A 23264-nucleotide genomic window follows, 5' to 3' on the forward strand; every position below is an offset into this window, starting at 1 on the left:
GTTGCCCTCCTCTGGACCTGCTCCAGGACCTCAATATCCTTCAGCAGAGTTTAACCATCTGCACTTAAGCCACCGCTCCCATCAACACTGCTGGCAGGCTCCAGGTTGTCCAGGAGTTTAAATACATGTGCAAATCTCCTTCTGTGCAAGAAAAATCCCCAGGACTGAAAAAATGGTGACTTAAACACAGTAATACAAATCCAGAGGGATCAGAGGCGAACGGAGCTGAGGGGTTTAACCAGGATTTAGTCGTAAGATTAACAACTTTATTCTGTGTTTCATGTTAAAGTACTTCTGTCACAGGGAAAGGTCTGGAACAGGCAGAGGAGTCTTTGATTTTTCAACCCTCAAAGAGCAAATTTTAAAGGCTGAAGCGTTCATTAGCCCAGTAAGGAAGTTTTTCCTCTAGAAAGAGGGAAAAATTTCGCTTTTTAGGGCCAGCAATTCTCAACATGCCAAAACCCCCCCTCACACCTCACAGTTTTAACAGAAAATAAATTATTTCAGCTTAAAGTATTCTGAGTCACAGCACAAAAATCTATGTGCAAACAGTATCACCTCCTTTCTCCATAGCTGAATTTAAGGGAGAGGTGCCACCAGCCTGGGTGGGGGGGCTCAGGACTGCAGGAATTGGTGATCCTTGCACAGTTCAGCTCTTGGTAACATACCTGGGATAACCTGGTCAAGGTACACAGCTACAAGCAGGTAAAAGATGCTGTCCAGCACCAACAAAATAAGAGAGATACAGAGCGGGTAAGGACCATCATTTATATTTGCAAATGTTGCCCCATCTTCATAATCTTCCAGATGCATGACCTGCACAGGGAGAGGGAGATGTTACACACCAGCACTGGGCCAGCCTGAAAGACAGGACAGCACAGGGTAAACTTGGCAAAAGAAACAAAAACAATGAGGAAGTGACTGAGATCACAGCAACAAACACCAAGAATAACAGCTCCTTGATGGGGCTTGATATCAAACTCCCAGGGGAAGTTATTAAAACAGGCATTTTCCCCCCCCATCATCAGTTTATTAGAAATAAAATAACATGACAAGGGGATGATGAGGAGCTGGTGGTTCTTTACCTGCGCGACACCGATCAAGAAGCTGCACTGACACAAAGGGCTGAGAAACCACACGAAAGATTTGGGGAAATCCTCCAGCAGGACAATGTTCAGGCCCACAAACCCAAAAGCCAGCGTGGCCAAGAACTCCACTATACCCACGTGCTTTGACTTTTTAAACAGAGGTGTCAGCATAAGGGCGAAGAAAACCTGACGGCAAAAAAACAGAGAGGAAGGTGCTGTTTTAAAACTAATAATACAGGTATAGAAAAACTAAGGTGAAATGCCATTTTGCCTCTTGATATCGTTTTCCTGGTATAGTCACCCACACAGAATTATGGAATCATTTTGGGTGGAAAAGACCTTTCAGATCATTCAGTCCAACTGCTTCCCCAGCACTGCCAAGGCCACCACTGAAACATGTCCTTAAGTGCCACACCTACACAGCTTTTATATCCCTCCAGAGCATCAGGAGGGACAGATTCCCCAGAGATGCCAGGAGACAGAGCACAGAAAATAATGATGGTTCCTAATTTTTCTTTTATAGAGCTGAGTGTGCACCTCCACCCTGGTGAGTGTCCCTTCTGCCAGTGACAGCAAACAAATATCTACTTGGGCACTGGCTGCTTATAAATTCAGACAGGCTACATAAATATATTTATAACATATTCAAATATAATTCTCTGAGTTTTAATTAGGGTTTTAGCATTACACTATATAGTAACAACAAATGTTTTGAAGAGGATGTGGGTTGGGACTGCAAAATGGTTCTGTACAGTGTTTTCAGCTCAAAGACTGATTATTTTAAACCCAGATATTTCAGTAGGGAATTGTCTTTCCCATAGTGATGGGTGACACCTGTAGAACATCCTGAACTGGAGAAGAGCCAAGGAAGGGGATGGGACAGGTCAGACACCCAGCACTGTTTGGTCCTACAGAAGCAACGCTTGTTGCTTTAGGAGAGAGAACAAGAACAGGTGGGGAAGGAACAAAACCCACAGGGATGGGGTGGCTGAATTTAACAAGACCAGGAATACTTACTGAGGAGACTCCATACAGGAAAAAAAGGAGAAATATCACAAAGGCACTGCTCTGGGGAAAGAGGGAGGAGGCCGTGGCGATCACTGCCATGAGAATGGACATGACAAAAATCAGGCTCACGTAGAGCAGCACCCAGGAAAGCCTAGGAACAAAGGGGGGGAAAGAACAGAAACCAGGCAATGAATCCCCAGCCTGAACCGGCCACACAAATAGCCAAACCCACCATTCTTTAATATTCCAGACAGCTGCACCAAAGGCCAAGCTTGGAACAAAACAAGAGCCCCCAAATAAAAGAGCTCTTGTAAACACCCCTGGAATTGTTCTTGGCACTAGAGCACACACAGATACCCACAGCAGCTAAAGACACACAATTAGATGATTCACTATTTTTTTTTTTTTAAACTTGCATAGTTAATTCCCTGGTATAACCAAAAGAGAGTAACAGAGTCGTAGGTTTCAATAATTCAAGAAATTCTATTTAAAATTTAATCCACTAGTCATTCCAGTCGCCGGGCAGGGTAATAAAATCCTTTTCTTCTGAAAAGCAGAGTTGTGAGCAACTCTGACCTCAGGAAGCAAGGGTGGTTTGTGTACAGGTAGTAAAAAAATGACACATTTCCTCAGAAGTAGAGAAAAAAATCATTCCAACAAGCCCAGGTGGCTGTTTCGGTGCAGTGGGGACAGATGTGAAAACGCTGCAGGAAAGGGCAAAGCCAGACCTGGTTTTATCTCCTCAGCTATCAGTGATTTCAAATTAGCACATCCTCTCAGGTGGGGAAAAAATAAAACATTGTATTGCACAGGACAATTTCCATGACGGTAAGGAAACAAATTAAAACCTGTTGCTTTGACTACTCTGTCTTGTTAAAATTACAGAGTTGGATTCATTTAATTACATGTCAGGGAAACTGCTGCTAAGCTCTGAACAGACTGCAGGTTACCTTTTGAGCCTCTAGGAAAGGAGGTACTGAGCCAAAAATATTTAAAGAGAATGAAAAACCTACATAAAAATCTCACACATCATCAGATTTGAGCCCTCTAAGTCTGGCACAGCTTTACATGCATAAATGCAACAGTATTACTCTGGTGTTTACTTACTAAAATATTCATATTTTCATGATACTGCAAGTGTCTCTATGTTTGATTTTACAGAATATTTCCCTTTCTGGTTGTGTTCAGTTAATCAGACTGAAAATAATTTAAAAAATGAAGGATGGAACAGTTTTCCTAGAAAGTGGGTTTTTTTTTTAAAATAATTATTTATATATATAAAATTCTACTATAAAGAACAAGTTATACTAAACACTCACATACCAGAAGGCGGTGTCATGGAGTCCCAATATTTTCAGGAATTCCTTCAACTTCCTCTCCTTTTCTGCCACAATATGAATTGCCAAATAATACCCAAACGGGGAGAAGGCGATCACCAGGTAAATTAAAATGATTGCACGGGGGAAATTATCTATTTCCACCACAGCAGCCTCTCCCATAACCACTGCTCTCGTCAGTTCAAGCTGTTCCCAAACCGACTGATTCGTCTTCAGCTGAAAGGAAGAGAAGGAAGAGTTATTTTGGGATTGCTCCTGATTTTTCAGCCCCATCCCAGACTCCAGCTCAGCTCCATCTCCATCCCCGCTGGCAGGGAGGGATCTGAAGACCCCAAATCCCAATCCAAAGGCAGGAAAACTGGAGAATATCTGAACACCTGGAGACAAAATTAGCAAATGTGAGATTTCTAGCCCTTGAAAAGATGAAATTTGCTCCCTCCACGAGCGGGATGAGGGGAGGGGAATTGGGAAAAATTGCTGGTCAACACTGACACCAAAATAGGGCAAATTTTGCAGCCCTTTTAGGACAGCACCTGAAATGGCATTTTGGGGTGAGCACTGTGAGCCTTTGTGTTTTGAGGACTGTTGTGATGGGTGTTCAGGCTCATTTGGATGCAGTTAGAGACAAACATCCACATTCTTCAGCCCAACGAGAGCAATTCTGCACAAAATACAGCAAAGCACAGCCAAAACATTCTGCCTTCTCATCAGGGTCCAGATGATTTCTGAGATGGCCTTTCCCACAACTAACAGCCAACATCAGACAAGCAGCCAGAGCCAAGGCAGCCCCTGGAGCTGATCTTCCCTGGGTTTACGATGTTTTTTTCCAGTTACCTGTATAATGGCAGCATCGATGCAGGCCTGGAGCGCCGTGAATCCCGAGCTCCAGTAGGTCACTGACTCACAGCCCTTCCCCAGGTTGGAGCAGCTGGCTGCAGAATAAAGCAGGGAATGATGATCCATAAAGTCCCCTTCAGCCCAGGTCACTCTAAGATTCCCTGGTTCTGTGTTAAAATGCCAAAATCCAGAGTTACACCTGCCCTGTCCCCAGCGCGCAGCTCGAGGCCACCCCCGACAGTGCTGCAAACAACCTCCATAAATCAATATATGGAACACCAGGCCTGAAAACAAAAATAGAAAATGATTTTCCAGTTCATCCCCTTGCAGAGCACATGTGAGAGAGCTCACATTTACCTCTGGATTCCGTATAAACGGAGGACATGGCGATGGAGTCGTGGAACCTCAGCTGGTAGGACATGGAATCCTTGAACACAACCCCCACGAAGTTGGGGGGTTTGACAGCACTGGCCTCTTGCAGCTCCTCCTCACTCAAATACTCCTCAGTGATGATGCCTGAGAGATATTAAGAAATTATTATGTTGATTTAGGTATTGGCACAGCAGGGAGAAAAAAAATGTGCAACGGTTTTGAAGTATCGTGTTAATCATTAATCATTTGAGTTTGGAGATATATAAATGTATATATGTATGACAGGACAAGGGGGAATGGTTCAAGCTGACAGGGAGTAGGTTTAGAATAGATTTTAGGAAGAAATTCTTCCCTGTGAGGGTGGGGAGGCCCTGGCACAGGTTGCCCAGAGAAGCTGGAAGTGTCCAAGTGTCCAGTTCCTCTGAAGCAGGAGGAACACAAAGAGGAGAACCAAAGATATCAAACTAAAAATGCATCAGTGGGTTTGGAGAGATAAGTTTCTGTTACATGTGTGAGGTGTGCAGGTAAAGTGCTGGAGAAAAAAAAAAAAGGAAAAAAAACCAAGGAGAAAACCCCAAACAAATGGAAAAACACAGAGAAATGAAAAACCCAAACAAATAGAAAAATCCAAACGAACGGAAAAACAAATAGGAAAAAAACCAAATAAATGGGGGAAATAAACAAAACCCAGGAAAAACAAACAAGGAAAGCACAAACAAATGGAAGAAAAATAATAAACAGGAAAACCCAAACAAGTGTGGAAAAAAACAAACAAGGAGAAAAAGAGGAAAAAACAAACAGGGGGGAAAAAACCAATCAGGGGAAAAAAAAAAGGTAAAAGAAAAGGAAAATCACTTTCAAGAGAAGAGGTGACAAAGTGTTAATGAGAATAAGCATTTAAAAAACATTTTTAATGTTGTTTTCATAGTGACACAACCTGGGACAGCACCACCTCCTGAGCTTGCCCCAGGGTGTGACAGGACAGGTGTCAATCAGCCCTAGAGCTGCTCAGGGGCTTTTTGTACCCAAACCTTTCCCTGCAGCCACACAACACTGGCTGCACCAAGAGAATGGGAATCACTTCGAGATGGCAGTGCCAGAACATTTGTCACTCAAGGAAAAACAACAAAAAAACCCCCCCACCAACGCCTTCACTCGGATGGAAAATAAATGGATTTTTCCTACTAGCAGCACCCTTGAGCTCCCTCTCCAAACACAAGTCACAGAGAGGGATTTAGGGAGAAAAATGCAACGTTTAGGGTGTGAATACCATCTTCAAAGTTATCAGAAGCCACTTTCTTCATGATTTCTCGTGCCATCCGGGTGGGTGGCGTGTACCCAATGATGAAGTTCACCAGCTGGGAGGTGTCCAGGGTGCCCAGGTTGGCGTTGGGCACCTCGTCGTACTTCCTGTGCGGGTGCATCATGCTCATCAGGATGAGCCAAAACAGGAAAAACAGGGGGAAAAGGACCTCCTGCACAAAGGAAAATAATGAGCATTTCAAAGAGCAGCCGTGGAAATAAAACCTTCCCCGGGTTTCTCCTGCACGAAGCTCAGAGCAGGGACCGTGAGCTCAGTTTCTTGGCTGTGAAATTCCCTGGATGTTTTCAATGCAACAGCAACTTTAATGCCAAATCCTTCCCTGGCGCTGAAGCAGGATTTTAATCACCTGCATTAGTAACCTAAGAAGCCACTTTAAGGTCCAAAGGGACAATTCTAACAAGCTTTAAACATCTGCAAACTCATGCTCTTTGAGAAGAGGCAAAACACAAGCTGTGAACCACTAAACGAGCCCAGCCAAGCACTGCACTGTCTCTTCTTCTCCTCAACATTCATCCTCAAGTACCATCACATCACCCACACACAGGGCTGAACTGTTAGAAAAGGTAAAAATCTTTTGGGGAGGTCTCACTCTGCTATTCTGTGTAATTACAGGTACAAATGCTTGTCAAGGTGCACTAAGATGGCAGCATTCAAGGACATTTTAATTACTATTAATTATATTATGTTATAGATATATACTACAGTATATATAGTATTAATAGGTTAACTAGTTATTAACACATTAACTAATATTTTTATATTGTCTGTATCTATAATTTTATTTTTCCTGTATAAAGCCTTACACATTAGGATACATCTTCAACCAAAGGATCACAAAACATCTTCTGAAAAAGCCTATTTCAACCCAAAATTCAATGCAGACCACGAAGCTTCGTAAACATCACAACAAAAGCGAGTGTTGTCTCTGATTTGGGAGTTATTTAAGCACAGAATAACTGTGGATGCACCAGTAGCAGGATCCAAGGACTCCCCCTTACCTGGACACTGCTTTTCTTAGTCCTTCCCTTAATAAGACAGTTCTTGAACAGGAGAGCTCGGGTTTGTCTCCATACTCCTGCTTCTCTGGGAGCAGCTGGTGCCATTTTTCAAGACTAGTTTGGGAAAAGCAAATAAATCAATATTAAGCGACAATAAAATTTAAAAATCCAAAGCCGGGCGGTTGCAGCTTTCGGGGCCTCCTATTTTTACATTTTCGTAGAAGCGTTTTATTTTCAGTTTTTCATATGTCAAATGCCTTCTGATACATATGCTGGGTGTCTGTTACATGGGGAAATCGGGAATGCTCCTTTAGAGCCGGGGAATCCAGCTGGGAATCCAGGCAGAACATGCCTCAGGATGCCCCTGAGCCAACCCTCCACCCAAGGGCAGGACCAGCTCTAGGCGAGCTCGCCAGACTTGACCTAACCCGGGCTTGTTTTTTTCCACATAAACTACAAACCCAAGCACTTCTCTGGGAGCAGAATTCCAGCATCCATGGCAGGAGCCGAGGGCATCCAGCCAGGGCGATGCATCCGAGAGCCAGAGCCAGCTCACCCCGGGCGAGCTGTTCAATTTACCGTGAGTAACCCCCTTCCATCCTGGAGCACGGCCAGCACTGCTTAGTTCCCTTCCCCTTACATTTTAACCTTTTCGTTAGCCCGGCTGCACAGCACACCAGCGCCCAGGGTAACCTTTTGGAAAGGGGAAAAGGCTTAAATCCAATTAAAAAAGGCTTTCCCAGGAGGCAGCGGCCTGCACGTACCCGCTGAGGGCCGGCAGGCCGGGCACCCGGCAGGTTTCTCTCCCCGGTTTTGTCACCACTTTGCTGCCTCAAGTTTGGAGTTATGGGTCGATCCGCATCTCCCGCTGCTTCCTCACCTGGGAACGTTGGAATATTTCACCTGTGAAGGTGGAACACGACCGTGAGCTGCCCGGCAGGGACAGCAGAGCACCAGCACAGCTCCGCGGCCGCCACCCTTCCAGTGCCACCCACACACCCCCAGAGAACAACTGAGTCACTCCTCGGCTCTTCGGCCAAAACTCAGTGTAGATTTCAGGAATTCGTCCATGTTCCAGGCTTTGCAGCCATCAACACTCATTCCAGAGGCGGGTTGATGTTCCTGGTGCCTGCGTGCTCCAGGCAGCTCTGCAGCAGCGGTTGGAAATGACATCGCTTTTCTAACTTTTTATGATCCTAATTAACCTATCGGTAAGTTGCTTTCATAGAATCACAGAATCAGCTGGGTTGGAAGGGACCTTCGAGATCATCAAGTCCAACCCTTGATCCAACACCACCGTGGTTCCCAGCCCATGGCACTGATGCCACATCCAGTCTCTCATTAAAAACCTCCAGGGACGGAGGATCCACCACTTCCCTGGGCAGCCCATTCCAATGTCTGACCACCCTCTCTGGAAAGAAATTCTTTCTAATATCCAACCTAAACCTCCCTGGCACAACTTGAGACCAAGCCTTCTTGTCTTGCTGATCATTGCCTGGGAAAAGAGACCAACCCCCACCTGGCTCCCCCCTCCTGTCAGGGAGTTGTAGAGAGTGAGGAGGTCTCCCCTTTAATTAATCACAGGTTGTGTGTCAGGCCTTAAATCACTTTTAGCCAGCACGCAGCAAAAAGTTGTCATGAGCGACTTCTGTGAGGACACAGCTTGGGAAAAGTACTAAAACTATTAAGTTTTGCTAAAGTTAACCTTGATATGCTTCAATGGACAAAGCCCGGGAGAGAGAAAGATGTATTGTTAATATTGGACATTTGGGACATGGATTTATGACCTACAAGGTCCTTTTGCAGAAACCAGAAGATGAAAGAACTAACGAAGAATTCAGTGTAAGTGCTGAAAGTCCCTACTGGGGAAAAAGATACTAAAAAGACTACAAATGTGTCCTTAATTAGAACAGAAACTGAGAAATTAATAACCAATAGAAGGCAGAATACTAACTAATGAAAGAGAATTCTGTAATTAAGAACCAATGAACATTAACTTCTTTGTTTGCTAAAAATGTACAAATAGGTGAAAAAGTGATGTACTGATGTCTGTGTGGAGGCAGTTTTGTTGGCCACGTACCCGCCCAGCACTGAAAATAAAAATAACGCCTTGCTTTCTAACACTAAAAAGACAGTGTTAGAGATTCTATTTATCCCAATGATTTTGGAGGTATTTGGCAACAGCAGGACCTGGTTTCTGTGTTATCTATTAGACACCACATGGCTCAAACTTCCTGCCCTGGCTGTATTTTAATACGGAAATCTATTTTTGGAGCCCAGACAGCATCTCACTAGAGGTTGCTCAGATGTCAGCACGGCCGAGCTGAGCTGGGAGAACTTCAAACACACCAACACCTTACACACAGACAGCACTGAGAGCCTGTGTCTGAGTGCAGGAGGGAGGAGAGAGGGGCTAAAAGGGACCAAACCCCCCTGCTCCCAGCTCCCCTGGTTGCATTTTGGGATCCTCCAGGGAACAGTGACCCCCTGGCAGCACGAGGACCCACGTGGGACACAGCTGCCCACTGCTGAAAGAGAAGCCTTGGGAAGGAATCCCACCTCCAGCACGGAGTGCTGCCCTTAAAGTCACACCAAATCTACTTCAAACGTGAAAATAAAATTTAAAGGGAAAAAAAATAATATTTTGCTTCAAAAAAAAAAAAAAAAAAGGAAAAATCCAACCACAAAATGCTTAAGCACCAACCCGTGATAGTAACTAAGTCCTGCAGGAAAAATGAGTACAACTCCTCCGGATATTTTCGAGGAAGGAACGCTTCACACTGACAGCAGAGTGTTTTCAAAATAATCAAAAGCAGCAGTTATTGCTTACAGGTCATAAAAAACACTGTCTTTCTCCCCTCTGCTCACAGCACGTCCTCCAAGTGCTTGGACTGCCACTGTTTGCTCTCAGGAGCACATTTCAAAAGCACTTAGCAGAGAAGAAGCTCCAGTGAAGTCCTTGTTCAAAGCCACAAGATGGTCTGACACAGCAACCCCTTCCCTCAGCCACACTTCTCTGTTTTAATGAAATCTAAAATTTGGCCAAGATGATTTAATCACATTCAATCACCAGTGCCAGTTTCTGTTTCTCTAATTATTTTCTATCCACTTATAAAAACCAAAACACTCCCACATCTTCACTGGAAGGCTGCCACGCTTTAATTTACATCACCTAGGTTGGAGGAAGGGTCATTTTAAGTATGTTAATTAACTTTTCATACTACACCTGCCACCTCCATGTAAACAACTGAAGCTACATGATGATGAAGGACACTGAAGAAGCATCGCTTGTACGATGAAAAATTGTATTTGGGATAAAAAAGACAACCCCAAATCCTCCCTGAAACTCCAGATGAAGAAAATGAGCACGTAGGCTGAGCAGAAAAAGCTGCCAAGGCATTTAATTGAATAATTCTGGACAAAATGAAAACACTCTGAACCTATGAAATGCTCCCCGAATTTAGCCACAGACTTATGATTTGCACTGACAAGGGAAGCAGGTGACACACAACTGCTTGTGGGCATCTCAATCAAAGCAATCTCAAGGAAATGACTGGGTTTAGGCTTTAATTCCACATGGGAGATGCCAATGCTTCTTAAATAATGCTCAGCTGATACTTGGGAAGGCTCTCCTCCCTTCCCCAGATTCAGCCTGGCAACGGTCTTTAAAGGTCAGATGATGACTTAGTGCTGCACATCATGTTTTCCTTGTCTTTTAAGCTAAAAAAAAAAAAAAGAAAACTGAAAGAAAACCAAACAAGGAGGGTGAGAGCCTCAGCTAATTGAGCCGTGGCTTGAGGAAAAAACAACTTATCAGTGAACAACACCTGCAGAAGGGTCAGAAAATAAGATTATTGATCTTGCTGCAAGAAGACGGCAGCTGAAATGGTACTTAAGCAAAACTCTGATGTGCTCTTTACTGCTCTTCAATTATTTAAATTGCGAATATAATAATATACAATAATAAAGCGAGATGCTCTATTTATGGATCTCTAAAACCGGGCTCAATTTTCCCCCTTATCTGACCCCCAAGGGGAAGCTCAGCCGTGCCTGGGGCTGCGCAGCCCCGGGGAGCCCCGCAACCGCAAACCGCTTCCCTCCAAACTCATCCTGGTTCCACTGCGGGGCCAAGGAATGCCACGGAGCAGAGCCAGGTCGGGCTGTTCCAGCACAGCTCCCGGTCCCGCAGCATCCCCGAGCATCCTCCCGCATCCCCGAGCATCCCCCCGCATCCCCGCCGCGTCCCAGCCCGTCGCCTCCGGGGGCCCCCGTAGGTCTCGGGGGGAGGACACTCCTTCGGATTTCCATTTCTCCCTTTTTTTTCCCCAGCCCAAACCCCTTTAAACGTGGTTTTCTCACCATTTTCCGCGCAGCCACAGAACCTCAGCACGGACAACCCTCACCAGCCCAGCCCGTACTCCGGAGTAATGACGCGCATTTCAGGTGCAGCCCAACTCCTCCTCTTCCTCTCCGCTCCTTCCCCTTCCCGTTTGACCCACCCCGGGCGGGGCCGTTCCCCCCGCCCCGGTCCCGCCTTCCTCCGCAGCTGAGCGGGTCGACAGGGTGTGGTACCCTCTGTATCTCCCTTACCTCTGGTACCCCTGGGTACCCCCCCAGGCGCTCCGAGGGCGGACCGCTGTCCTGGGGCGGAGCGGAGCGGGATGGAACGAGATGGAGCGGGATGGAGCGGGATGGAGCGGGATGGAGCGGATGGAGCGGGATGGAGCGGGCTCCCCACTCTCCGCCCCCGGCCCCGCATCCCTGCGGCACCCGGGCAGGGCTGCCATGTCCGTCGCTAGTGCCGGGACATCCCCCTCCCTTCTGGTGACCTTCCTCCCTTCCCGGGGATACCTCCGCTCCCGGGACCCCCTTTTCCACCCAGGGACCTCCCTACCGAGCACCCTGTCCTCCGGGTGACCCACCCTCCCCGCCCGAGAACTCCCCTCCTGAGGACTCCCCTCCCGGGGACCCCATTCTCCGGGTGACCCCCGTTTTCCAAGGACTCTCCTCTCGGGATTCCATTCTCCGGGTGACCACCTCTCCCGCGGTCCCCCCATCCCGGTGACCCCATCCAATGCGTGACCACCCCTCCCGAGGTCTCCCTTCTCCCGGGGACCCCATTCTCCGGATGACCCCATCCCTCCTGAGCACCCCTTTCCCGGGGACTCCCCCATGCCGGGGACCCCCCCATGCCGGGGACCCACCTTGCCAGGCACCCCATCCTCCAAGTGACCCTACCTTCCAAGGACTCCCTCCTCCCAGGGATCCCCCCTCTAGGAGACCCCATCCTCCGGGAGACCCCCCCTCCCCGAGACTTCTTCCTGTCTGGGGACAGGACAGGGACACCCCCACTCTGCCTCCCAGCACAACCTCGCTGAGGAGCAGAGGAAAGGGGCTGGAAAATAGTCCCAGGGGCTCAGGGATTTAGGGCTGGGTGGGAGCCACCTCCCTCCATCCAGTGCTGCCGTCTCCTGCCTGCATCCAGGAGGTCGCCAGGATTTTATTGCATTACCCAAAAATATAATTAAAACACTGAAAACGCTGCCCTGAATACAAACGCCGAATTCCTGTCATTTACGGGCGGCTGCTGGTTCCCACCGAGTTATTCCCCCTCCGGCCAGTGTCCCTGTCCCCCTCCGGCCGGGCCTGAGTCCGTGACCATCCTTTTGCTGACATTGGGATGTGATCAAACCCACTGCGATGTTAATCACCCCGTTCCCGTCGCCGGGAGCGCAATCCGACGTGCTCGTTTTTCCTAAACGCCTCCTGCGAGCTGCTGGGAAAGGGCTGAGAGCCCAACATCAACCCCGGCGGTGCCTCCGAGCATCCCGGGTTCTGCCGCAGAGTCGCTGCATCCACAGCGCTCGGGAAAACCCCGCGCGGCTCCTGCTCCGCCTCGGACCGAGCGCTCGGGGGTCCCTGCGGAGGATGGAGGAGGGTTTGGAATTTTTGGAATTCCTTGTCCGCGGTTGTTTCGTGCACCTGAGGAGCGTCACGCCCGGCTGTGCTGATGCACAGCTCTGTAACCGCAGTATGGAATCCACGTTTTTCCTTGGAAACAGTCAGGAGACCGTGTCCTCGCCTGGAAAGAAGGATGGAGTCTCGCGGCACGGTTTGAAGTGAGAAGCGCTGTTTGCAGGAGTAGGGATCACAGCCATGCACACCTTCACCTCCAGCAATGATTGGGAATATCCAGGATTCAAGCCCCAGCCTGGTCCCAGAGCCCCCTTTAGGCTCTGGGACCCTGTGCTGCAGCCCCACAGCAGCACAAATCTCATGGAAACTTCCTTTTTTTTTTTTTTTTTCCCACCTTAAAAAAGAGAATTAGGTAAAAGCCCTCCAATTAAATAATGCCCTTCAGTTTTGCCTTATGAATACTGAATAAATACAATGACATAACTAGAACTTCAATTAAGAAAAAAACCCCAAAACTTCTTATCTTCATCCATCAAGCATTACACAGAATAGAAGCCTGTCTGGGGCTGAATTCTTCTGGTCACTTTGATGTTTGTTGTGGTCTCTGTTTATACTTCAAAAGTTTTAAGTGCTCATATTCATATTCTACTTCTTCCTGGTCTAGTGGAAGGTGTCCCTGCCCATTCCAAGGAGTGGGAATTAGGTGGTCTCCAAGGTCCCTTCCAACCCAAACCATTCCATGATTTTGCCAAGTTTGGAACTCCTTGGAGTTTAAGATATTTCAGCCCAACAACTCCTCCCTAAGAGGTTCCCAGCTTTACTCACCTCAAGCTCTGTCCCTGCAGGGAAGAGCTCAGAGCTCAGGATCTGCAGCAATGACCCCCCAGCACAGTTCCTGGCCAGGAAATGTGGAGGGTCTGCACAAAGCAGGGGAAGGGTTTCCCACGTGGGTGCTCCAAAACATCAGGCTGTGTCATACGGGAGGATGACATCCCCTAAAAGGTGTTTTACTGTCAGATGGGTGGGACACCCCTGGCCCTGGGTGCTGCTGCAGCCAGAGAACCACCAACCACAGCACCTGAGAGTCAAACCCAACCTGCACCATGGGCAGAGAAACTCCAGAGAGCAATTAGCACCTAAAGCACTGTGATGCTTTTCATCTTCAAAGCACATTAAAACCACCATCTAATTCATTTTTACAACAGCCTTGTGTGCTCAGGTGCCTTAAACATCATCTCCCTTTATAGGCACAAAAAGCTGAGGGTGATGTAATTTGTTCCAGACCAAAAGGAATCTGCACTGAGATTGGGATGGGTGGTGTGTTTGCAAGCAGTGGGCACCACAAACCCGTCCAGATTACACTTCTGAGCAAAGATTTATTACAGAATCCTGGAATGATTTGGGTTGGAAAAGACCTTAAAGATCATTTTGTTCCAGCCCTCATCACTTTGGGCTGATGGATTCTGCATCACATCGGGAGCAGCTCCAAAGCCACAGCAGCACATGCAGAATGGCACTTCCTCCCTGCCAGGCTGTGCCATTTCTTCCACTTTCTGTTTAAAGGGTCTCCTTTCACTGAAAAAGAAAGTTGTGCACAGGTGCTCACCTAAGGAATTGAGTAAACAGGATATTATGGAAGCACTGTTCAATGCACTGCAGTGGTAATGCATTAATTCATCCAGAAAGAAAACATTCCAGAAAGGAAACATGACTGACTGAATTTCCTTTCTTTCCTTTCTTCCTTTTCTTTCTTTGTGTGACTCAGCCTTTCAAAAGTAAAGAGAAGAAAAACAAACAAAAAAAAGAAGTAAGCATTAAAATCACAGAGGACCATTTCCAAATTCTTTGGGAGCATCCCTGTGCATCCTGTACAAAACCTGCTGCACCTGGATGTGGAGCAGAGCAGGAGGGAAATGCCTCCATCAGAGCAGGCTGTTTCTTGCAATGAAACACAGGAGGTCCTGCCCATCCTTTCTTATGCTGTGCAGAGAGGGGAGAACAAGCTCAGTATCAAGACAACAAATAAGTGGCCAGAGATGGAACACTGTTCTCGAGTTTCAGTTTGGTGAATGTGACCCTTCTGGCTTTTCTGTCACAGCTGGGAAGAGCCTGCTCTTACTGCTCTTCCCAGTCTGCAGAGAATTTTCAGGAAGCCCAGGAACGCTGGAATGATTTTGTGCACTGATGCAGAAGCTTCAGGTAAAGCAGCTGCTCTTTCACTGTTTCTTTTTTTATCAAAGCCCTGTGGAACCAGGAGCCAAATCACATCAATCACTCAAGGTCAAGCACAGGCAAAACCAAATTATTTTACATTTCCCTTTGGACTTACCATCTGCTTTTCAACCAACTTGAGTCCCACTTGTGCCCATCTCTTGCTCCTGTTTGGATCTATTTTTCTCATGCAGGCAGCAGGCTGAGGAGATACACGGTGTATTTACTGGAAACCATGTGCCTGAATCAATAAACCTGTGGAAAAGCACAGGGATGATGCATTTGCATCATCTAACACTACAGCCCAGATTCCCTGCCAGGGAAGCCCTTTAGCAGTAATTCAGAACACCTAATTTAGAGACCTGCCTTTTCTGGGAGCCAGAAAGGGACTAAAATAAACTGTGCAAAACCCAACTCCCTTCAGCATTTACTGCTCCAAGTCTGCAGCTGCACCCTCCTGGACACCAGAACCTTCCCAATACTCCAACCCAGGCCATGATGATCATGTACAGGCCAATATCAAGAGCAATCTGTCCTCGGTTATAAAGGAAAGGGGTTAAAACCCAGCTGAGAAGGGCAGCATTTTGCACCTCTATAAATGGTTACCCAGAATTTAAGTTCTTTAGGAGTCAGATTTGCTCACACCATGCAAGACACAGCCTTCACTCCGAGCCCTTATCCACCTTCTGGAACAACATTCCAACCGGCTCAAAATAAAATTTCATACAAGAAATTTCAATCTTGGCCTAAGACTTGGCACAGGGAGTTTCAGCCCAGAATAGACTTTTACGGGAAGTGAAACCTCTGGAAAAAAACAGGCTTTAAGCTGAAGAATCAACAGCCTCTGGACAACAGCCTTGCCAGCAGTATAATGCACAATATACAATATATACATTGTATGGAATGCACATAGAATACTGTAATTACTGCCATATGGGTACAAACATATATTCATTCTGGCCATGAATAATAGCTCATGTCTGTAGAAAAAAAAGAAACCAAAATGCCTCTTTTAAACCAGCAGAGTTTGGAGGGGGAGAACATCTCCAAACCCTGATGGGGACGTGCCAGAAAACAGGTATTTTTCATCAGAATTGCCATTGTCCATGGCAGCATCCCCTGGGCCAGTGGCCACTTGCCCACCTCCAGCTGTGTTCCCTTCCCAGTGATTTTTTTCTGGATGTTTTATGAAATATGATTTCCCTCTTTAAAAAAACACCACACTGGCTGACTCTGTACTGCAGCACACTCCAGATATACATGTCAGCTAAAGAAAATTATGTTTCCTGCTGCCATCCCAATAAAAATATCCCTTCAGACAGAGGCACTACCTGTCCTTATTTAGCATTGCTGCTCTCAGAGTCTCACTTTTGGAGCTCCTCAGCCTCATTCCACCATGTTTTAGAACATTTTTGCAGTGGATTCCTCCTCCTCCTTCCTCTCCCTGGCTGCTGGTGAAGCCTCAGCTTCTATCCCTAAATATCCAGGTTTCTCCTTGCCTTGCATGCTCCATACTGGGAGTTTCCTGGTGTTCTCCCTCCAAATCTCAGGCTGGCTGGGACACTGTGTAGCTTTGCATTCATACCCCGAAAATCACCAGGAACACACATCCCAGACAGGGATTTTGCCATGCAGAGATGAAGCCCCTGGCAAAGCCACTCAGGGCTCATGGCCACCTTCCCCTTCAGTGTCTAAGGTCTCCAAGTGTCAGGTCCCAGCCCCCCTGGTGCCAATGTTTGCACCAAACCACCCAAATTTGTATTGTGCTAAACAGGAGCGCAAAGGACAAACTCCTCAGATGTATTCACAAAGAAAACCAGCTCCAGTGATTAACTCCAGATCATATTGCCCCAGGAGTTATACAAATATAACAAAGGTTTATTAAACCACCTCGACAAAACCACTCTCATGGTGGCTGTTGTTCACACTGAGGGATGGAGATCATCCCTGCCCCGGAGAGCTGATGGGCAGCTCTGCTCTGGCACAGAGGAGCCCTTGGACCCCTCCTGGAGATGCTCAGCCCTGGGTGGGACCCAGGCTCCTGCAGAAAGCCCCCCGTGCAGGAGCATGTGCAGACATGGATCTGCATCTGGGGGGATCCAGAGCAGTTTGTGATTAAACCCTTAATTGTGTTGTTGAACGAGCCTGTAACTCATTTTGCTGGAAGAAAAAAGGTGGAGGGAGGGAACTGGGGGGGAAAGCCAGCAAGAAACAAAGCCTAAAGTGCAGAGCAGTGGCCCGAGGTGAAGCCCTCCCCCCAAAATCCCAAATGTCATCCAGGAATGAGGGACTGTTGATCCCAAACCTCCACCCAGCCACCAGTGACTCATGCAGTGTCACCCAATGATGGCACGGGGCTGGGGCCTCCAGCTCTGGCTCATTGGGGTCCTGCTCCCACCTTTGCCTTCCTGGGAAGGAGGGAGGATCCCTCCCCAAACAGGGTCTGGTTGGTACTGAATGTGATTTAAAGATGCCTTGACTTCAGAGGAACCTTGGTGGAGTAATTTAAAAATCCCTCAGAGCAGCACATGTGGTGCTGCACTCAGCCTTGTGAAAGGGCTGGGATATGGATGACTGGGCAGAATTTAGGAAACTCTGAATGTCCTTTATTGCTCCTGTCTTCGGGATGAAATCACTGGGCATTCAAACAATGCCTGGCGAGAGGCCTGCAAATCTTAAAACAGCGGGGACTAAAGGTGATGGAGCTGACCCTAAAAGATATTGAAGCCTCCAGCTGCCCCTGGCAGAGCTGAGCAGTCACAGGGCCGTGAACAGGGAGCCCGTGGCACGGTATCAGGCTGGGGATGTGACCCAGAGCCAGCCCTGCAAATGCAGCAAACACAAAAGGGCTGCGACTGAAGTGTGGGCTAAGTGCTCCCAGGAGCCTGAAGGATGCATTTGGGTCCATTACTGCACCAAAGTAAACAGAGAATCTATTGTACACAGAGAGGGATGCAGGGAGTGCAGAGAGGAGGAAATGCAAACAGTAAAAAAAACCCAGCAATAGCTGCAGCATTAAAACCCACGGCAGCAGCCAAGGAAAAAGCAGTTGTGACTCTGCCCCTTTGTGACAGCCCCAACCCCAACAGGTGACAGAGGAGCGGTACCTTCGAGGGGGGGTTTCTGCATGGACATCTCTGTGCAGCAGCACAGCAAAAAGGTGACCACATAATACGTGTCTGGTAAAATTTCAGGCTTTTTGCAAGAGACAAAACCATCCCCAAGAGCAGGACTGCAAGGCTCACAAGGGGGGACAAGCAGTGTAAGACAGGCCACATAGAAACATCTTTTCTCCCATCCCCCAAGTCAACGATTTCCAGAGGTATGAGGCTGCTTTAGTTCCTCTGTGCATTGAATTCATATTTTTCTAAAGATTTGAAAAATCCTACCTGGCTCCCCACCTCCACCTCTGTCCCTCTTCTTTGGGTTAACAAACACAAAGCATCACCCTCACCCCTCCTGGAAGGGTCTGCTCGACCCATCATTGTTATCCAGCCTGATTTATGGCCCTGAGACCTGAAAGTGATTTTTATTCACTGGCCTCTGCCTCTTTTATGAGCTGCATGTACTTCTTGGGTTATTTTATCCTCTCTCAATTCCCCACCTTTCCAGCTAAAGCTACAAAAACGAATTTACAAACATCCCACCCTGTTTGCCAACATCCCACCCGGGGCAGCAGAGTTTGTTTAACTCCTGAGAACTGCGACGTCCTCCTGGGCTTTCATCCACCTACTCGGAGGTGGAAAAACGTGCAGGGAGCTAAGGGCTGGAGGAGGAGGAGACTGAGGAAATTCAGACAAAAGGTAAGCTGCAGCTGAACTCTCGGGGACTGCGTTTGGCTTTAAATGCCTGCAGCCTGCAATTCCCTGTAACCCGGGGAACAAAGGAATGCAGGATATCACCCATTCAGCCCCTGAGGAGCAGATGGTCTCTGCTCCCATGAGCGGCTCATGCTCAGGACAGCTCATTGTTTCTCACCTCCTCTCTCCCCCGGTCGAATTCTCCTCCCCGGCATCTGCACCCTCTGTTTGCTTTGGCTTTTCTTCAAGCTCCTTCCCCAGACATCCTTCGGGAGCATCCCCTTTCCCAGCTGGTCCCTCGTGTATTGGAAAACTTCCTGCAGTCTTTTGTAGCAGAGAGTCCTGCCTTGTCTGCTGCCCCATAGGAGGCAGAGCCTTCAGTGTGATTATTCCTACTATTTTTAATTTTCAGCTTCAGTGTGAGGCCTCTGCACCTCGGGAGCGCCAGGGAATGGCTGGCATTTGCCTGTCCCCATGGTCTATGGGGACTGACCACTTCCTCAGCCAAAAACCAGTGGGGAATCTCACAGGATGCTGCCCAGGGGATGGGATCACACTCGACAATGTCACTGCCTTGCCTGTTGTCTCTAGAAGCTGTTGTCACCCTCACAGGACACACCAAGCCAAACCCTCGCTATGCTTGTCCCACAATATCCTTCCTTCCCCACAGCTCCCATTCCCATGAAGGGAGGTGATGGCTGGAAGCACCATAACCCAACCAAAACACAAAGCAGAACTGAAGAGACCTGAAATAGCCCCTGGCTCCCTCTGCAGAGGTCCTGCTGGAGCCTATCCCACCTCCTGCTCCGTGGAAGTTGGCTCACCAAGCTCCTCTGCTTGATTTCTTCATTTGTGAAAGGTATTGGTTTTGGAAGATCCCATTTCCCAGGCACCAGGACTTCTGTTTGACCCTGCACAGGGCTGTCACCCAAAACACACAACAGCTTCAGAGCAACAGCCACGGCACCTTCACACTGTGTGACACGCTGTGAAAACCCTGATTTGAGCCCAAAAGCCTGGTCTTGGTGTTCAAGGATGCACAAAGAGGCACCACAGGTGTTAGGACACCAGTTTTGCTTCTGTTCCCCATGATCTGTGATTACAGCAGTTATAAACCACAGAGGACCAGCATCTGAATTTTCCAAGTAATTCTTAGATGGACAGGGGGAAAACACCCCTCTCCCCACCGAGCTGCAAGGAACTGAGATACAGAAACAACCTTTCAGAATGGTCCTGCAGGAGCAAAGCAGGACAGTTTGGGACTTGCTGTTGTTTGTGGACAGAGCCCTGGGATTAATTCCCCCCCGAGTGAGCGTTCACACAAACACTGACACTGAAGCCTCTAATTGTTTTTTCCCTGGACAAACCCAACGCGTGACCCGGCTCAGCTTCCAAGCGCCCCGATCAAAGCAAGTGCTGGAAACCATGTTGTGCCTAAAACAAACACATATTTGGGTGCAAATCTCCTGTTTGCAGGCGCAGAGAGGAGATTTTTTCAGTAGGGCCCTGAAAGCACAGCGTGTTGGTCCAATTTCTCTGCAGCAAATTCGTTCCTTAGCAATGCAGGAACGAGCTGGAAGGAGGAATAAATAAATCAGAACATGCAGGAAATTCGAAGGACTGTAGACAGGGAGTAAGCACTGGAGGAAAAAGTTATGGCCAGACCCAAATGTAGAAGTTGGATCTCTTTGTTCAGCCATATGGATTCCCCCTGCATTAACTCCTCTTCCCCTTCCCTTTCCCCTTCTCCTTCCCCTTTTCTCTTCCCCTTCCTCTTCCCTTTTCCCTTTCCCTTCCCCTTCTTCTTCCCTTTCCCCTTCCCCTTCCCTTTCTCTTTCTCCTTTTCCTTCCCCTTTCCCTTTCACTTCCCTTTCCTTAGACATGAAATCCCACCTAGACAAAGGAGATCTGGTCACATTCTCTTCAGAATGTAGATTTTAGTAAGAACCAGGTCTGACAAGGGAAACCTAAACAGGCAGGGCATTGTGCTGGAGCAGCTGTGAACAGTAAAGGTAATTAAGTGACTTGATTTAGATATTTGGAAGAAATTTTATACAGTGAGAGTGGCAAGACACTGGCACAGGTTGCCCAGAGAAGCTGTGGCTGCCCCATCCCTGGAAGAGTTCAGGGCCAGGCTGGATGGATTTCTCCTACCTGGGCAAGTGGAAGGTGTCCCTGCCCATGGTTTGGGTTGGACTAGATGCCCTTTAAAGATACTCTCCAACCCAAACCACTCTATGACTCAGAGCTGACAGTAACCAGATCACAGCACTGGGATGATCTCAAGTCCAGTCCTACCTACGTGTGTCACCCACCCACGTCCCTGCTCGGCTCCAGGGCAGGGGAGAGCATCCTGCAGGGACTGGGGAAGGCTGCAGCCCTCACACCCTGGGGGAAGCCCCCCAATTTGGGGGTGATGTGCCCCTGCCTCCCCCTGCACTTCCTGGTCCTGCTGCAGCCTGTCAGGACTCGTCCTCTGGCCGAGCTTCACACCCCCTCCAACCCTGCACACATGAACCACTGAGCAGCACACGAGAAGGACAAGCCTCTGCAGGTCCCAGCGCAGCCTAAACCCGTGAAAGTTGGGAGAAAATTCCCCTTGGCACTAGCAGGGTGCTGTACAGGGGTGCCCTAACACTGAGGAAGGCAGCACTGCAGTGGGATCCTGGATCCCTGCACACCTTTGGGAAGGGAGAATAGCGAAAACATCAAAAACAAAGTTAAAATATCTTTGTGCTCTTTGCTGGGTGCTCCTGGTGGGACACGGGGTTTGCTGGGCACTCCGTGTGACAGGGACATCCCAGGACACCTGATGGCACCTGGCAGCCAGCAGGGGACATGGCAGAGCTCCAGGAAATTGTGGAGAATGAGGACACCAAAATTCCTTGAAGCTGTGTCAGGGCAGGGTCAGATTGGATCTCAGGAAAAGGTTCTTCCCCCAGAGGGTTGTTGGGCACTGAACACATTCCCCAGGGCAGTGGGCACGGCCCCAAGGCTGCCAGAGCTCCAGGAGGGTTTGGATGATACTCTCAGGCACATGGTGAGATTTTTGGGAGTGTCCTGTGCAGGGTCAGGAGGTGAACTGGATGATCCTTGTGGGTCCCTTCCAACTTACGGTATCCCTTGACTGAAATTCTATGAAAGCAACTGGGTTTTGATGACATTCCACGGATGATCTTCCAATGGCCATCCAAAAGCCTCAAGAAAACCCAAAGGAGCATCCCTGCATGCAAGTTTGACCAACAAACTTTGTTAGAAACGCTATAAAATCCAATGAAAAACCAGAGCCTTGCAGCACAACTTTATAGGACAAGGGATCCTGCCCCGATGCTGGTTCAGCTCACGGGTATGAGTGGCAAGGCTGGCATTGCTGAGGTGTGAGTTAAGGGTCTGTCAGCATTGCCATCACAACCCTTTCGTTTTGGGGATTTATTGCTTGGCTGGGAGGATTTGCTCTAGCTGGAAGTTTGGCAGGAAGGACCACGCACAGCAGCGCATTTCCCTCATCCCTGAAAGCCTCTGAACAGTGGGAAGTTGCACACGGGTCCATAACTGAGGGTTGAAGCCTCCTTCAGAATCTGGCCCTTGCAGCTAAAAGTGGCAAGGCCAGACCAGTGTGATTTCACTGCCTGGGGCCAGCTGGGAGATGGAGATGTGGTATCAAAATCAGTTATAATACACATCTTGCAGCCCGAGGAAGAGGTGGCAGCACTGTTTGCACTCCCATCCATGCTCTCCATGCAATGTTTTCACTGGATTTTATACCTTATATCCGTGAGAAAATAAATGGGAAATATATCCATTTCCACAGTATGGAATAATATGTTAAAACTGGTGATTTTGCTTCGTTCAACATCATATCAGCTGAAACCTTTAACGGAACCGTCACTGATTATAAATAACAAATTAATAATTCTCTTTGACTCTTTCTTGTATTACACCTTCAGGAATAAGGTCCCGGTTCCGAGGGAATGCAAAAGCAAGATTCTGGAAAGAAAAAAAATTAAAAGAAAAAAAGAGAAAAAAAAAAGAAAAAAAGAAATATGAAAAAAGAAAAAAGATAAAAAAGAAAAAGAAAAAAGAAAAAAGAAGAAAAAAAGAAAAAGAAATAAGAAAAAAAAAAGAAAAAAAAAGAAAAAAGAAAAATAGAAAAAAGGGAAAAGAAGAAAAAGAAAAAAGAAAGCAAAGAAAAAAGAAAAAAGAAAGAAACAAGAAAAAGAAATAAAAGAAAAAAGAAAAAAAGAAAGAAGAAAAAAGAAAGAAAAGAAAAAAGGAAAAAGGAAAAAAGAAAAAAGAAGCAAGAAAAAAGAAATAAAAGAGAAAAGAAAAAAGAAGTAAAAGAGAAAAGAAAAAGAAGTAAAAGAAAAAAGAAA

The 23264-nt window shown here is 47.5% G+C and overlaps 1 protein-coding gene across 1 annotated transcript in view; it reads right to left on the reverse strand.

Moving 5' to 3' along the window:
- The window catches only part of ABCA5 (ATP binding cassette subfamily A member 5), a 33031-nt gene extending 21599 nt beyond the window's left edge, over nucleotides 1–11432 (reverse strand). Inside the window, exons 1-10 of the mRNA XM_029960102.1 lie at nucleotides 11324–11432; nucleotides 7729–7867; nucleotides 6965–7078; nucleotides 5913–6117; nucleotides 4628–4786; nucleotides 4268–4365; nucleotides 3420–3649; nucleotides 2106–2247; nucleotides 1086–1274; nucleotides 647–816 (exon numbers count right to left, since the gene is read on the reverse strand). Coding sequence (XP_029815962.1) covers nucleotides 647–816; nucleotides 1086–1274; nucleotides 2106–2247; nucleotides 3420–3649; nucleotides 4268–4365; nucleotides 4628–4786; nucleotides 5913–6117; nucleotides 6965–7069 — 1298 coding nt within the window. The 5' untranslated portion in view covers nucleotides 7070–7078; nucleotides 7729–7867; nucleotides 11324–11432. The remainder of the gene's footprint in view (nucleotides 1–646; nucleotides 817–1085; nucleotides 1275–2105; nucleotides 2248–3419; nucleotides 3650–4267; nucleotides 4366–4627; nucleotides 4787–5912; nucleotides 6118–6964; nucleotides 7079–7728; nucleotides 7868–11323) is intronic.
- Nucleotides 11433–23264: the final 11832 nt, after the last annotated feature.

This window comes from Manacus vitellinus, unplaced genomic scaffold (assembly GCF_001715985.3).
Source record: "Manacus vitellinus isolate BGI_N305 unplaced genomic scaffold, ASM171598v3 scaffold_24_pilon, whole genome shotgun sequence".
NCBI classification, from domain to species: domain Eukaryota; kingdom Metazoa; phylum Chordata; class Aves; order Passeriformes; family Pipridae; genus Manacus; species Manacus vitellinus.